The sequence below is a fragment of the Peromyscus eremicus genome, chromosome 19 (assembly GCF_949786415.1).
Source record: "Peromyscus eremicus chromosome 19, PerEre_H2_v1, whole genome shotgun sequence".
In the NCBI taxonomy this organism is placed as follows: Eukaryota; Metazoa; Chordata; class Mammalia; order Rodentia; family Cricetidae; genus Peromyscus; species Peromyscus eremicus.
Window position 1 is genome coordinate 9,497,045 of NC_081435.1, and position 14,425 is coordinate 9,511,469.

At 39.9% G+C, this 14,425-nt stretch overlaps 1 protein-coding gene across 1 annotated transcript; it reads left to right on the forward strand.

The window, feature by feature from the left end:
• The first annotated feature begins 13,038 nt into the window (after positions 1-13,038).
• LOC131895833 (keratin, type I cytoskeletal 19-like) lies at positions 13,039-13,613 on the forward strand. Its single transcript, XM_059246370.1, has one exon. The coding sequence runs from the start codon at positions 13,101-13,103 to the stop codon at positions 13,611-13,613; it is 513 nt and encodes a 170-aa protein (XP_059102353.1). The 5' UTR covers positions 13,039-13,100.
• Positions 13,614-14,425: the final 812 nt, after the last annotated feature.

The following is a 14,425-nucleotide window of genomic DNA, read 5'->3' on the forward strand; positions in this document are numbered from 1 at the left end:
TACAAAAGAGGGTTTTTCTATGGAGCCCTGGCTGTACTGGAGCTTGCTTTGTAGACCAGGCTGGCAATGAACTCACAGAAATCCACCTGCCTCTGTCTCCCAAGTACTGGGATTAAAGGTGTGTGCCACTTCAACCCAGCTCAAAAATTGTTCTAGCACACACACACAAAGTCCTTTCTGTTACTTAAAATTATATTTTAGAATATAGTAAGAAATTATGCTTGTATAGCAAAGTGACATTGATTTTCTTATTTTACTCTTTTTTTTAATTTTTGAGATAATTGAATTATATTTTCCCTTTTCTTTCCTCTATCCAAACACTCCCATGTATCTCCCCCTGCTTTCCTTCAAATTCATAACCTCTTCTTTTTCAACTAATTGTTATTGAATGCATACATATAGACATATATTAACTATAACTTGTTCAGTCAATACAATGCCATGTTTGTGTGTTTTCAGGGCTGACTACTTGGCACTGGACAAAAAAATTGGTGTGCTCTTCCCTGGGGAAGACAACCTCTCCCACTTCCATCCTTCCATAGTTGCTTATAGATCCTTGTGTAGCCTTGAGGCCCAGTGGGCTTCTGTCTATCCTGTTTGGCATGTTCATTGATGTCATCCTCGTTCAGCTCACATTGGAGCAGTCATGCTAGCGAGACTCAATGGGCATTGGTCCTGATATTACTAGGATACATAATCTCACAGAAAACTTCCTGATCTTTTGGCTCTTACAGTCTTTCTGTCCCCCTCATCTACGATGCACCACGAGTCTTAGGTGTGGGAGAACATTGTTGATGTATCTGTAGAGACTGGGCTCAGTGACTCTGAAATTTCTTTGGTTGTGATTCTCTATAATAATATCACTGTGTTTCCAAGGAGAAATTTCCTTGATGTGGAGTGAATACTATATTTATCTGTAGGTATAAGAATAAATATTTGTAGAGTGTTCTTAGGCATCACGTTGGTTTAGTAAGTTAGTGGTTATAGATTATCCTCCAATAACCATGATTTCACTAGCACTGAGTAGTTAACTAGGTTTTCAATACGAGGCATGGTCTCTCTCTTATTAAGTGGATTTTAAGCCCAGGGAGAGAGCTGTTCTTTTAGCACCAAGGTATGTATGCAACTACTAAACTCTTAGGGTACCAGGCCATGCTGACTGTCATTGTGGTTCATAGGTATCTTTTTTTTTTTTTTTTTTTTTTTTTGGTTTTTCGAGACAGGGTTTCTCTGTGTAGCTTTGCACCTTTTCCTGGAACTCACTTGGTAGCCCAGGCTGGCCTCGAACTCACAGAGATCCGCCTGGCTCTGCCTCCCGAGTGCTGGGATTAAAGGCGTGCGCCACCACCGCCCGGCGGTTCATAGGTATCTTAACTGGGTAGGACTCTTGGTTGCCTCCCTCCTTTGGGAGCATGCATGGACCCTTCTGGCACCATGAAAGCTAATCTTCATAGAAGGGCCACCCATGTCAGTTTCAGCTCAGGCGTCCCTGGCATCTGTTTCTGAAGTGCAGGGTGTTTTCAGCAAAGACTTGCCTTCCACCTCTGGGGGAACAAACCAAGGCAATAGCAATATGTTTGAGGTGTCTCTTAAGCTTTATTGGCCAACAACTGAAAAAAGGACTTTTCTTGTCTGATTTTGGGGTTCCTGTGAGGTGGTTATTAGGGGGAGAACTGCTAGTCCAGATGAAAAATGCTCATTCAAACTACATATGTTAATACTTACATATATAAATACATATATGGAGTTACATGAATTACAGGATTTGGGGAGGTATTTAATATTATGATTCCTTGGGGGAATTTTCAAATGTCTTTATTGTCATGTTTATCTACCTCCTTCCCTCTTCTGCATTTACCTTCTCCCTTCCCTGAAGAGCACCTTTTACTTATTTCCTCTATCAGATCACTTGTATCCTGCTATTCCCCTTACTTTCCTCCTACCTTCTCCTGTGTTTACCTTACTCACCCTCTCACTTTCCAATTCCCTGGTCAGGTCACCTGTATCCTGCTAATCTCCTCTTTATTGACCCATGATACCACCGTCTTGGCAATGTTCCCATTTTACTTTCCTGGCTTCTATAGTTAGTTCTGATACTCACATATGAAGATTTGGAGCTATGAGCTTCTAATAAGGGAGTGTTGTTAAGTATTATGCTAGTTTATTAAGTTAGTGGTTATAGATTATCCTCAAATAACCATGATTTCACTAGCACTGAGTAGTTAACTAGGTTTTAACTAGATATGATGTTTGTCTTTCTGGGTCTGAGTTACCTCATCAATATGATCCTCTGTAATTCAATCTATCTACCTAAGAAGTGCATGGTTTCACTTTTCTTTACAGCTGCATAGCATTACATATTGCATGTACACCACACTTTCATTATCCATTATCTCTGTCAGTTGAAGAAAATTTAGGTCATTTCCACTCCATAGCTATCATGAATAGAACAGTGATAAACATGGATAAGCAAATATCTGTTCAGTGGGATGTCAAATCTTTTGGTCATTTGCTCAGGAGTGGTTGAGCTGGGTCATATGGCAGATTTGCTTTTAGCTTTTTGGGAATTCTCCACACTGGTTTACATAGTGACTGCACCAGTTTGCAATCCCACCAACAGTGAATGAGGGTAGTTTTTCTGTTTCCCATCCAACATTTTTTTGTTGGTTGTTCCATTTGATCTTTGTTCAATTCCTACTGGGTAACAGAATCTCAAAGATGTTTTGGCATGCAGTTCCCTAATTATTAGGGATGATTAACATCTTTTGATACATTTCTTAGCATTTGGTTTTATCTTCTTTCAAGAATTCTTTTCAGATTCCAGGCCCATTGTTTGAAGGATTTTGGGGTTTTTTTTCTTGTTGTTGTTATTGTTTTGGTCGCTTTGTTTCTGAGTTCCTTGTGTATTCTGAATAGCAGTCTTCTGTCAGATGCGTAGCAGGCCAAGATTCTTTGCCATTCTGCAGGCTTCCTTTTCACCTGGTTGATTATTCTTTAGCTTTGCAGAAGCCTTTTGGTTTCATGAAGTCTCACTTGTCAATTGTTGGCATTAGTTCTTGGGCAAAAGGACTCCTATTCAGGAAGTGTTTTCCCACATCAATATCATTTAAGGTACTACCCATGCTTTCTTTTAGCAGTTTCACTGTCTCAGGTTTCAGGCTTAGGTCTTTGGTCCATTTGAAATTAGTTTTTGTGCAAGGTGATAGATACAGGTCTAATTTCTTTCTTCTGCATGTTGATATCTAGTTTTCAGAGCAACATTTGTTGAAGATGCTTTCTTTTTTCCCAGCATATGTTTTGTCATCTCTGTCAAATATTAGGTGGCTGATATTACATGTATTCATGTTTGGGTTCTCAATTTTGTTACATTGTCCTTTTTGTGCCAATATCATATTGTTTTTACTACTATGGTCCTATAATATAGCTTAAGACCTGGAATTATCTTTTTGCTCAGGGTTATTGGCTAACTGAGGTCTTGGTGATTCCATATGAATTATAGGGCTGTTTATTTGTTCTGTTTCTGCAAAGAAGGAAATAGAAATTTTGGTTGGGATTGTATTGAATCTGTAAATATATTTTAGAAGGATTTTTTTCATAATGTTAATTCTACTGATCCATAAGCATGGTATATCTTTTGATTTTTCTAGTGTCTTCTCTAACTCTTTCTTCAGTGATGTAATGTTTTCATTGTACAAATACTTCACTTATTTGGTTTACTCCTGAGTATTTTCTTTGAGGCTATTGTAAACGGGAGTGTGTCCATGATCTTATATTTGTTTTCGATAAATAGAAGAACTATTGATTTGTGAACATTTATTATTTATCCTGCCACATTGCTGAATTGGTTTATCATTTCTAGAAGTTTTCTGATATAATTTCTGGGATCCCTAATGTATAATATCATATCATCTACAAATAGGGATAGTTTGACTTCTCCATTCCCTATAAATATCCCTGTAATTCCCTTCTCTTGCCTTAATGCTGCTATAGCTTGTGTTAGTTAATTGGCGACGCTGTGCTCTTACCCTGCAAGGAAATGTCACGGAACACGACAGAATCCGCTAATAAGAGTTTTATTAAAGATAAAGGGACAGAGAGTGCACAGGCCTGTGGAAGAGACATGTGTATGGAGAAGAAGGAGAACCGGGAACATGGCACCGGGTTTTAAAGGCTGGATGTGCACAGGTCGACATCACTACTCCATGCAAGCGCATAGATCACATGGCTATGTTGCATGCCTACATTCCTGGTCACTCGAGACGCCCTGACCCAGAAATGGCTATCCTGACCTGGAACTGGCTAGGCGGAAGTGTCCGCCGGGCATATGCAAACACGCCCGACCATGGGGGCATGTAGCGAACCCTTCAGCTTGTGCTTTGAGTACAGTGTTAAACATGCTTGTGTATTAGGGAAGTTCCTGTAGAATTCTGTAGCTGGTTTGTTTCTAGAGTCTTAGTATCTGTCTTCTGTGATTGTTACATTTTGTGTCTGGTATCTTCTCTTTAAAGTATGTAAATCTTATCTGAGAGTTTCCTGAGGGTTCAAAGCCTATGCAAAACTTGATTGTGGGAGTACTCAACCAAGATGCCTTTTAATTGAGAATTTGCATTGGCATTGTCTCTTTGGGGAGCTTAGATCAGAGGTTTTGTTATATGGAAATTGACTTGCTGAAGGTGTGAATTGGACAACAATAAAAAAGACCCTTTGCTAAACTATGGTGAGTCAGTTCACCAAATGCTGACCCTCCTGCAGCTAAAAAGGCTAAAAAAACTCATCCTTAGAATGCCTCTGTGACTTTTTTCCATGGGCTGTGTGAACCCACACCTGATACAACAATTGTGGATCCTGTCTTGTTCTCTGTGGGACTCTTCAAGCTTTTCTCTATTTAAGGTGATTTGGGCTGTGGATATATATATATACATATATATATATATATATATATATATATATATATATATATATCCTGTATATATCTTTTACTATGCTGAGGTATTCTTTACATTCTCTAGGACTTTCTTCATGAAGCCACTGTTGCACATTTAGGGCTATTTTGCCATACTGGTCTGAGGTTCCAAGGTGTCCTAGCTGGATATAACTATCAATTGCTTCCCTCCCTTGGCAGCTTGTATAGGCACCTTATGGTACTATGAAAGCTAGTCTTCAGGGAAGGAGGTTTTCAGGTTAGACCCAGCTTGAATCATCCAAGTCCTGTATCCTAAGTGTGCATGCAGTGTCTCTAGCATAAGGAACTTCCCTCAACCGCTGAGGAGTAACCACTGGCAACAGCAATGTACTGTATTATTTTAGGACTCTCTTGGATTTCTCTAACCAAAAATTTGAATGGAGGCTTCCCATACTTGGTTTTTTACTTGCTTTGGTTTAGAACATGGTAATACACATGATTGAACAGGGTTTCATTTCAGCAAACAAAGGGCATGATTTTTCTTTCCTAAGATAATTGAAAAATTCCAAATTACTTTTCCTTTTCACAATCTAGAAACAATTGAAGAAGTGCAATTTTGAGTTACCTAACGCTTTGATTAGGTTTATTTCATCATGCTGCCTTTCATCTGTCCCAAGCCACTCCAGTGTTCACATTACTTTACCTCATATGTCATTATTTCACCACATACATAAGGTGGGTATTTTCTCCTTGTTTCTGTTTTGATTTTTTTCTTCTCTTTTGAGACAAAGTCTCATGATGTAGCCCTGGCCCTGCTGGAACTAATGACAGTCTTTCTGCCTCTGCCTCCCTAATGTGGCGGCTATAGGCATTCACACCTGACTGTGCCAGTACTTCAACAATAACGGAGCTTGATATCTGTAGCAGTCACACCAGCATCTACTCTATTAGGGGATTGTCTTTTCCAATGGCTCCTGTCCTCAGCATCTCCTCTATTACAGGATTGTCTTTTCCAATGGCTCCCGTCCTCAGCATCTCCTCTATTACAGGATTGTCTTTTCCAATGGCTCCCGTCCTCAGCATCTCCTCTATTACAGGATTGTCTTTTCCAATGGCTCCTGTCCTCAGCATCTCCTCTATTACAGGATTGTCTTTTCCAATGGCTCCCGTCCTCAGGTATACTGTGGTAAGCAGTAGTCCACTGCCGACCTCGCCAGCATAAAGTGAACTGTGCCTTGAAACCCTTCTTCTCTCTAAGATCCAATAAATAACCAGCTGTTGCTTTGCAAGAAAGTAAGACATTACAGCCGTTCATCGAATGATGAATTTGTTGCACAAATATCAAATTCACCTTCCGTTGATCCATTTTCATGCTTACTTACACAATAACTCTTCATTTAATGTCAGATTATGTTGCAGTTATTTCTAGTTATTTGAAATTGCAATTAAGCATAGCAATTTATAATAACAACTACATTATTCTATTAAAGGAAAAAAGAATGTATGGTTATGGACAATAAGCAATGCTGTTCTCTTCCCAGCTTCATGCACTATTTTTAGAGAACAGAGGGAGGGGGAGGGAGGAGGGGAAGAATCTGAACTTTTACAAAATAAAATTATGCTGGAGAAAGTTCCATTCTTTTCTTTGGGCTTGTTTCTTGTCCTTTGTGATTAATTCTGGTTCTTGTTTCCTATATTGGTTAGGTGCTCAAAGAATAGCTCTCTCAAATCTCAGGTTTGTCATAATTTCATTAAGCAATAAAGAAGAAAACACTGTAAACTTCCTTGGGCATTGGAAGCTATTGCTTGGATGATTATTGGGTTTTATTTGGTTTTGCTAGAGAATATAGAGCATTATTTTAGATGAGTCTCATAAACGAAAATGTACAAGATTCAAATAGTAAAGGATATCACATAAAAATCACAGAATCAAAAATATATTTTAAAAAGCCTATAAAATTAATTTGTGTAGAGAAGATATGCATAACAATATTTGCTGTACAGTTAGATGGGACGTTGCATACTCCTTTATGATGTACATGATTTGGGCAAGTGCTATCTAGATATCAGACTGGGACCTTAGAGCTTGCTCTGCATGAGCTCTGGTGCTGAACTACACTAACAGACGTGTGAATGCTTTCAATGTCCTCCAATTCTGCCTAGCTCACATTATGTGCACAGAGAATAACTGTAATCATTTTCCTCACAAAAGTTTCTCAACTTACAAAAGCAATGAAGATGAGAGTCAACATAGCCCCTCACATGTTTATGATAAAGACCTGATTCAGAGGATTTGCTTCCTAGAATCAGGTGATGCGGTCAGGCTTACTCAGACTGGATCTCAAAATTACTGCTTCCTGCTCAGTGAAGAAAGTCATATCAGAGTCTGCCCTACTGTAGCACCTATTCTGAACTTCCAACACAGGGACTTATACCTTAGAGAGAGAAAAGGAGGAATGATGTGGGTGGGGCAGGATTGATTTTTTTTTTTTGACAGTCAAGAATGGTGGGGATGATGAGATATTTAGAGTAATGAGCACCCCCACAGTAGGAGGCACCATCAGGAACTAAGGAGAGCCCTGTCTCACAAAGACCACATTTTTCTTCTTCTAGCTAATTAGTCTTAAGACCACACCTACTGATGGCCTTTACAGAGATGAGAGAGAAATTGTCATCCAGGTCCATCACAACGTCCTTTGATTAAGCAATGTAAACTATTAGACATCACCACTTTATTAATTGTCAAATATCAACTGTGCTGCAAGAAAGCACTCAGCTGAGTTAGGGAGATTCCTCCAGGGATACAGTGTACCTGAGACTCAGACTTCAATTCTGTGTCAGTTTTCTGCTGCCACTGTAAGAGAATATTATAGACAAAATAGTTTAAAAACACAATTTTATTATATTACTGCTCATGAGCTCAGGAGTTTCAGTGGGCTAATATCAAGATATCTGAAAGTTCAGGGGGAGGTGTATGTTTTATTGTTGATGTTTTCTGGTTTTGTTTCATGTTGTGTTTTTGAGCTTTGAGGGGCTGTCTGTATCCTGAGGAATGGGGCTCCTCACTCTTGCGTTTGCTCCTGTCCTCGGAGTCACTACTCTGTCTCCAGTGCCACCATCTTCTCATCACCGTCTCTGATTTGGCCTTTCTATTACAAGAATCTGGAAAATTACTCTGGACCCACCCAAGAACCAAAAACATCCCTTAACCTCAGCATCCTTAACCAAAATGACATTTCCAAATGCAGTTGCCTTAGTTCATAAGATAATAGACCAACAGACACTTAAGATTAAGACATACATTTTTTCTTAGATTAAGACATACATTTTTCTTAGTAAGTAATTATTCTATTTTCCCAGAAAGTGTATAGTCACACTGAAAACACACACACACACACACACACACACACACACACACACACACACACACAATATATATATATATATATATATATATATATATACTAAGATAAAAAGGAAAAAAATTTACCCACTGTATAATCAAACCAGCAATACCAAAAAAAATTCCTTGTGTCTTTCCATTAGAGTCGTAAGTATATGTCCATGCCCAAAATTCACAAAGCTGAAAATGATCAAGCTGTATTTCTTTTATGAGTTTAAATGAAAATAATAAAAAAAATCATTATAAAATACTAATTCATGATTCTCACATGGACTGCATTCTTCAGCTTCACCTGAACTGCATAAGATGGGCAAATCAAGCCACGGACAGTATGTCCTGAGTTAGTAGTTCTCCTGAAACCCGTATGCAACACTCTGACACACCATCTCCCTTAGGGAACTCTACCCCATATATGTCTTTGGGAGTGGAAAGTCAACTTTAAAGAGATGTAATTGGTATGTTGAAAAATTTCCCCATTTTAAACGATATTTATTGCAATAACAATAAACAAATAGTAAAAGTAAGCATCACTTTTGACTTTCTGATTTTATTCTTAGACATTGAAAATATCATATATTCTTGGAAAGGGACCTCACAGGCTATTGTATTTTGTCTTTTTGAGTATTTATAGGATTCTCTCTGAAAGCAATGTAGCATCTTCAGTGTATTTGTGTTTGTGAGGGACCCTTATATAAGATTTTGTTATATGTGTCCATATACATGGCAAATAAGTATTTGCTCATTATAGAGACTATAACTGCCTAAGAAGACCCAAAAGCTTAATCTTTATTGAAGTATAAACAGCAGGAGTATTCCTGAATTTGAATATCAAGAAAAAATGAGAAAGAATGATCCTTGTAGAAACATATCTTCCTCTTCCCTCATGGTCTGCAATCTGGTGAGACTACTAATTACAGTGTTCAATTATTCATCATGAAAATACAATGATAAAGAAACTATTATGGCAGGCATTTGAAATTTTTAAATAAATTTTATTCTAATTGTCAAATAGTCATTTTATATATTTATGGGGCACAATATCAAGCTATGGTAAATTGTGGAATAATTAAATAGGAATAATTAATCTATCTTTGATGTTGCATTGTTCCTTGTAGTATCTATAGTACAGCCTACTTTTTAGCCACTTTGAAATATACATTACTGTTAACATGTTCCCCACACTGTATGATTCATCGCTAGAACTTATTTAACTGCTCCCTTAAAATGAGCCCTTTGAGCGACGACCTTGCACAAAGTTCCATATTAGAGAAGATACTTGAAGGGATTCCCATCAGCTCTCCATTGCCTTCTCTATTTCTAGTTTTTGCACTGTCAGGTTACTTAGTTGTTGCTACGCTTGTGTTATTACTCTGAAGGTATTTTTAGTGTATGCTTAAAGAGCTTTATAAATAGAAGCCATTTACTTCACCTACTATTTGACTTTGCATGTTGAGGATGTTTCAAATTTTGTGCTGAAACTTGACCATTGTAGTATGATATTGATCTTACCTTTGCCTCCTTAGAATATAAAAGGGTATCTAAATTTCCATCTACATTGACATTCAAATTATCAAGCCCATTGTCTTTTCTATTGGCTTTAAATTGGTGCACCATGTTCTTTAGTATCAGCATTCCTTTACAGTGATCCCAGACTAATCTTCTTACTCTAACAGTGAAGTGGAGAGAAGAGAGTAGGGACCATGTTTCATGTGTGGCCAGTCAAGTGTGGTTAAAAATGACACTTTAAATCACCCACATCTTTTTTTTTTCAGAGCTGAGGACTGAATCCAGGGCCTTGCACTTGCTAGGCAAGTGCTCTACCACTGAGCAAAATCCCCAACCCCCACCCACATCTCAAATGACATTGTCCTGTGTGTGAATAGAACTATAACATTTGATAATTCTTTTTAACACAGTAACAGTATTTCCAAGTTGCTACAGATAAGTGAAATAACTTTTCTACTCTACAGTGATTTGTCCTATGTTAGAATTTAGCCAGATAATAAAATAAAAGAACAAAAGAGGAAAAACAATTATAACGGGTAGTTAAATGAACATGTCAATGAAAAAAATTAGATAATTCCTATGATTTGTTTTTCAGGGTGGCCCTAAAGATATCCCAAACATTATAGGCTAGTTGCCCTCAAAAACTAAGTACAATCCTATTGCTGAAGGTACTTTGGCTGTAGAACATAGACAAAGGAAGTTGTAATTGAGATGAAAGATTTGGCCCTGATTGGTGCTTTCATAGTGAGAGAAAATGCTGTGGAGGCTGTGACGGCTAACATTATGCTGATGCTTACCTTTATATTTAACAGTGTAAAATTGCTGTGCTTGAGAGAAATTTTATAGTGCTGGCCCCAGTATCTGAATAAAATCCTCTTCTTTGTTAACTGTATTAATGGTCACACTGGTGAATCGCTGAACCACCTCAGACCAGTAACAGAGGCCACTATAGAGGAAAGTCATCCATGATCTTACCTTGCCATGGACTTTATGTGCTGCAGTTCCAGCCTGCCAGGCAATATGTGCCTGCTGGAGCAATTGTGGTGTGACTATATCAGCACTAACCAATTAGTGATTATTTTGCAATTTGAATACAGGATGTTCTTTGGGAGGAAATTCACATTGCTATTAAAAGCCTGCTCAACAGTCCATAGATGGGGAGGACATAGGCTCTATAGGGAAAATGACAGCTGTTACTTTGCTAGATAGACATATTACCAAATTGTCCTCTAAATAGTTACGTTTATAACCATGGATTAGTGCTGCTCCTAGCCTTCCTTGGTCAGAGGAGTGTGGGAGCCCATTCTCCGGTTCCTCGTGGCTTTACCCAGCAGGTCTGCATAGAGTATGATTAGGACCACGGGCCTGAGTGCAGGTGTCTGGGATGGTCTGCACTTGGCTGTGCTGGGGGAGGAGGTCTTTTGCTCCACCCCTTGGCGTCTCTATAAAAACCCTGGGGCAGAGACAGTCGGGGGCCCGTTGGAAAAGGTTCCAGGCCCTCTCGAGGCTATCCTTTATTTTCTATCTGTTTATCTCCGCGATATTCTCCGCAATAAATCCTTCTATCTGCTCACGCTCAAGAAAACTCTGGGGAACTGTGGGGGTGGTGGGTAAAAGCCCCACAGAGGAGTTTCTGTTCACAGTGAATAGATATTAACAGAGACTCATAACTGGTCAATGAGCTCAAAATAAGTGATGTTCATCAATCAGCCCTAAATGAGACATCTTCACCATCCCCAAAGCTCAAGGGAAATCACTAAGACAGCATGGGAAAATCATATGACCTAGAGGACTAAGTGCTGTGAAACACTGTCTCCTGGGAAGGACATGCCTTTGCACCATGAGCTCACAGGAGCTTATCGACCTTCACAAGTCTGTACAAGGTGAAGACATTCAGCTGAGAACAGGGAGAGGACCTTGTGCCCAACCCCTAGCTAAGGAATTATGAGTAGTTAGAGGCTGCTAGGTAGTGAAAGTCTCCTTTCTTCAGCAGCATACTCCCCATGCTCCAGGAAGTAGGGCTGCATCCCATACTTATTTGAGGAATTCTAACTAAACCCAATAGGCTGAGAGGAAAAAAAAAACACAGACATGCAAAGGGAACAGATAATAATGGGAATGACATGCTCAAAATATGTTATAGACATATGTGAAGCTATCAAACAATAAATTAAAAAAACTAACATATGTTCAATGTGGTATATAAAATAAAAAAGGAATAAGTAAATAAGTCATACTCATTGCAAAAGTCAACAAAAAAATAAAAGCTCTCTCTCTCTATATATATATATATATATTTGTAATTTTTATAGAGAAATTTAAAAATAAATTTAGCTAATGAGAAATTCCTCAAAACAGTGCATGAAAATCCAGCTATACTCATAATAACATTAACTATGACTAGAGTAGACATTTTAATCAAAAGGCTGAGATTGTAAGACTGGACAAAAGCAATAACTTTCTTAAATGCTTTCTATAAAGTCACACTGCCTGTCCAGAAAATGGACAGAGAAAAGAAAATGGCTGCAATATTGGGACAGCATATTATTATACTAGAAATCTCAATGAGGTACCAGAATTTGTTTGTTACTATCATCAAAAATAAAATTTTCTCCTCCTGCGGTCAGTTGCTCTCAGGCCCGTGTCCCTTGTCTCTTCGCTCCAGTCTTCCTCCTCACCATGACTTCCTATAGCTATCCCAGTCCTCAGCCATCTCGTCCTTGGGGGCCTGGGCGGCGCTCGGTGCGCTTTGTGTCAGGAGGTGCTTTCCGTGCCCCCAGCATCCACGGGGGGTCAGGTGGCCGCGGTGTGTCCGTGTCCTCCGCCGGCATCGTGTCCTCGTCCTCCGGGAGCTATGGCGGAGGCTACGGCGGAAGTTTTGGTGGGACTCTGGCTGTGTCCGATGGGCTGCTGGCTGGCAACGAGAAGATCACCATGCAGAACCTCAATGACCGCCTGGCCTCCTACTTGGACAAAGTGTGCGCCCTGGAGCAGGCCAACGGCGAGCTGGAGGTGAAGATCCGTGACTGGTATCAGAAGCAAGGGCCCGGACCCTCCTGCGATTATAGCCACTACTACAAGACCATCGAGGACTTGAGTGACAAGATTCTTGGTGCCACCATCGAAAACGCCAGGATTGTCCTACAGATTGATAATGCCCACCTGGCTGCAGACGACTTCCGGACCAAGTTTGAGACAGAGCAGGTCTTGCTTCAGAGTGTGAAAGCCGACATCAATGGCCTGCGCCGGGTGCTGGCTGACCTGACCTTGGGCAGGACTGACCTGGAGATGCAGGTTGAGAGGCTGAAGGAGGAGCTGGCCTACCTGAAGAAGAACCATGAGGAGGAAATTAGTGCCCAGAGGAGCCAGGTGGGTGGCCAGGTCAGTGTGGAGGTGGATTCTGCTCCAGGCATCGACCTAGCCAAGAAGATCCTGAGTGACATGAGAAGTCAATATGAGGTCATGGCTGAGAAGAACCGGAAGGATGCTGAAGTCTGGTTCACCACTCGGACCGAGGAGCTGAACAGGGAGGTGGCTGGCTACACTGAACAGCTCCAGAAGAGCAAGACGGAAGTCACCGACCTTCGATGTACCCTCCAGGGTCTTGAGATTGAGCTGCAGTCCCAGCTCAGCATGAAAGCCCCTCTGGAAGGCATGCTGAGAGAGACAGAGGCCCGCTATGCAGCCCAGCTGTCACAGATCCAGGGTGTGATTAGCAGCATCGAAGCCCAGCTGAGCGATGTGTGTGCTGACACCGAGCGCCAGAACCAGGAGTATCAGCTGCTCATGGACATCAAGTAGAGGCTGGAGCAGGAGATTCCTGCTGGAGGGACAGGAAACCCACTACAACCTACCCACCCCCAAGGCCATCTGAGCGGATCCTGAGACTCCCCTGGGGAGGGGCGTGGCTGGGGTGATACATTTACTCCAGCTCTTCCCTTGACTTGCCAATAAAACTGTCCTCCAGGGGGAGAAAAAAATTTAATAAAAGAAGTATTCATAGAAATTGGGAGAATTTGACAAATATAAGACTAATTTGTCAAAATGAGATGAGCATATCCATGTATGCATTTAGCTCAATTCCAAGAGAACAGAACAAACAATACAAGATTACTCTCTACGGTCCCCAATGGATTATAGGTATGTCCCCTCCGAAATAGTCCTTCCATGAACTCATGCAGTCTTTTTGTGATTAAACAATAAGACAGCAAAGGAAAGTATTTCTCTTATTAGTCTCTGACAATTATGATTACACAATTTATTATCTGAGAAGAAGAAAGATGTAGTTACAGATTGGAATTTTGTCCTTTATAAGAAGGGATAATTTATTTTTGATAGATTTGGAAATGATTGGTATACCTAATTTGCTTATATAATATATGAAGCTATCTAGGAAAATTCGTAGACATTTTGATTCATAGATGCCTTTATCATTTTCAAGTGTTGGTGGAATTCACTTTGCTGAGGCTAAGGCTGAACACGCCTGATCATTACCATGTTGGATTTCCATAATATACTCCAGCAGTCTCTACTGAATTTTTAAGGAACTTATTTGAGAATTTGCTTTCATTTATAAAAACCAGTATTAAGAGTTAGTTGTAAATGCTGCTATT

Excerpts from the sequence above, each read along its gene's own strand:
- LOC131895833 (XM_059246370.1), top strand. The coding sequence starts at position 13,101 with ATGCAGGTTGAGAGGCTGAAGGAGGAGCTGGCCTACCTGAAGAAGAAC.